At 38.5% G+C, this 2655-nt stretch overlaps 1 protein-coding gene across 1 annotated transcript in view; it reads left to right on the top strand.

Moving 5' to 3' along the window:
* The window catches only part of RYR2 (ryanodine receptor 2), a gene marked incomplete at its 5' end in the record, with an annotated part of 583561 nt that overhangs the window by 563787 nt on the left and 17119 nt on the right, over positions 1-2655 (top strand). Inside the window, one exon of the mRNA XM_023519246.1 lies at positions 576-722. Coding sequence (XP_023375014.1) covers positions 576-722 — 147 coding nt within the window. The remainder of the gene's footprint in view (positions 1-575; positions 723-2655) is intronic.

Genomic DNA, 2655 nt, shown 5'->3' with positions numbered 1-2655 from the left:
TTCCTTGTGTTGGGAACATTTAATATCCTTCTAGATCCTTCTAGCTATTTTTCGTTTGTTTCAGAATATTAAGGAGTATATGTGTTTTGCTTATATACTTTGTTTTTTCACAGATTGGGTGAAGGTTATTTCTCCTAATGATTTAAAACTATATTATTGTTAACTATAGTCATCCTACAATGGTACAGACCCCTAGAACTCCTCGTGTCTAGCTGTAATTTTGTGTCCGTTAACAAATACTTCCTTCATCCTCCCTACCCCTTCCCAGCCTGTTGTATTCTCTTCTGTACTTTTTACTTCTATACAATCACCTTTTTTTAGATTCCTCCTAAGAGTCAGGATGTGTTCAACTTTCTATCCCTGGAGTATTTAGGACGAGAGGACAGTAGTCACAGGAGCGCAGGAGTCCAGTATAGCAAGACCCCATCTCTACAAAAATAAAATAAAGACAAGGTCCTCTTGCCTTGGAGTAGCTGGGACTATAGGCATGTGCCACCATGCCTAAGTTTCTATTTTTTTGTAGGACAGGAGGGCTCTTTTTTCTGACATGTTTTCCCCTTTTTTTGTCTTGATAGTCCTTCCTCTACCTGGCCTGGTACATGACCATGTCCGTTCTCGGACATTATAACAACTTTTTTTTTGCCGCCCATCTTCTTGACATCGCTATGGGATTCAAGACGCTGAGAACCATCTTGTCCTCAGTCACGCACAACGGCAAACAGGTAACAGTTCATCTTTTGGTTCTCCCTTGCATAAACTAAAAAAAAGCAACAAAGAAAGCCAACAAAATAAGGCCAGCTAAGGTACAGTTTTAAAGATGTTTATGAGGAGAGGGGCTGCACCTCTTCTTGACCACAGGCATTAGTGGTTTTAGAGACCCCCTTGACCTATACTCAAGTCTTTTCTTGACCTTGGTTACATGAATGATTCTAAATCTCAGTGCCCTTATTTCATAATAAAAGTACTTATGATACCAGGTTCTTGGTCTCAGTGATTCGATGAATGAAGCGATGGACCACAGGATCAGCAGTAGGTTAGGTTTTATTAAACAAGTGTTACAGCTCTCACAAAGAGCCAGACCTCCTTGCTCTCCTGCTCTCTCTCGGAGGTCTGTGTTTGGGCTCTCTGCTTAGGGGCTTATATAGAGGCAATTGTCCAATGAGCTTTTGGGCCCTGAAAATAGACCGATCAGGAGAAGGTTTAGAAAACAGACCAATCAGGGATCTACTGGAGGAATTGACCTGCCAGAAGTCCACGTGAGGAGACAGCACAGCACCAGTGTCTTCCCCCACTCTTCCAGTGAATTCCTCCATTCCCTGCAACAGCAATAGGTCCAGGAACAAGGTGTCCGTCTCAGTGCCACCTTGTCTGGTATCACTTACCTTATCAAATTTTGTTTTGTTAAAAATAAAAACAAATTTAGAGGTCCTCACACAGCTCCAGCCACACGTTAAGCACATCATTATTTTTTTCTCAGCTCAGTATTCACTACTGGGGATGGGAGTGAGGACAGGAGTGTGCCATGGCTTCCTTATCCACTGGTTTATCAGTAGGAAAGCATGAGGTGCTGCACTTTATGTAATATTTTAAAACTGGAAATTCATGCATTCTTTTCTCTACTTCTAAATTGAACAAAAAAGAATGTTTCATACTGGGCAGTGTCATACTGACTTGGAGGAAAATTGGTCTAGGTCCAGGTAATCAATTTAAGTTCTGCTAGAACCCATCAGTAATGTGAAAGCCCTCCATTATGATGAAATGCAGAAGCAGGCACGTACTGATTCCATCGCTGTTTTTCAAGTGTCCACTGGGCGGTAACATGTTCTATGTTAGTTATTTGGGTTAACAGAATCTTCTTTTCCAGAATTGTACAGCCCAGCACATTTCTAAATCAACATTGCTCAAAACAACCTTGAACTATGTCCATGGTTAAATTTAAGTTATCATGATCATTAGTTTTCTAAATTTCTGCACATGATTCTTACACATGTCACCATAGGTTGTGACTATGACTCTGATGCCCATGGCAAGCTGAGGGTCAGTGGATCAGAAGTCAGCTGTGTATATTCCTCGGTCAATTAGTTGATAAATTGTGTTTGAGCTCCCAGGATATGTAAAAAACTAGAGATGCAAAATTTATAGTATATTTCAACATAAAATGTCTCCTTATAATCAATTTCTGAATTATTCCTTTTCTTTTTGAGGTATCAGATTTTCATTTGCATAAATATTTGAGCTTTATAGTCCTAACAGGTAAAACACGCAGAAGTTTATAATAGCATTGTACTTCCTTTATAGGAATGGACTAAACTCTCTATTAAGATAACCTATTTTTTCCAGATAACTATAGCATGATTCCATTAAGACTTAATCAGTATATTCAATGTTTGCATGTTCCAACATCGAGAACATAATTAAAAAGAAAAAAATAATTTGCAACCCCTCTTTTTGTTGTCCATCATAACAAAAATGAGATGGATTTCGTTAGAAAAATAAATTATTTATTTTGATGTGCTAAAATCAGAGAAAGTATACATAAAGACAAGGCATATTAGTTTGTTTAGAATTTCTGTTAGGCAACCAAAAATACATTTTCACAAACGTGGTGAAAGTCCCATTTTTAACATGTGCATAGTTTACCAAATCTCTCAGAGT

Source organism: Otolemur garnettii, unplaced genomic scaffold (genome assembly GCF_000181295.1).
Source record: "Otolemur garnettii isolate 467f Iridium unplaced genomic scaffold, OtoGar3 scaffold00165, whole genome shotgun sequence".
NCBI classification, from domain to species: Eukaryota; Metazoa; Chordata; class Mammalia; order Primates; family Galagidae; genus Otolemur; species Otolemur garnettii.
This window is presented reverse-complemented; position numbering and strand designations above follow the sequence as displayed.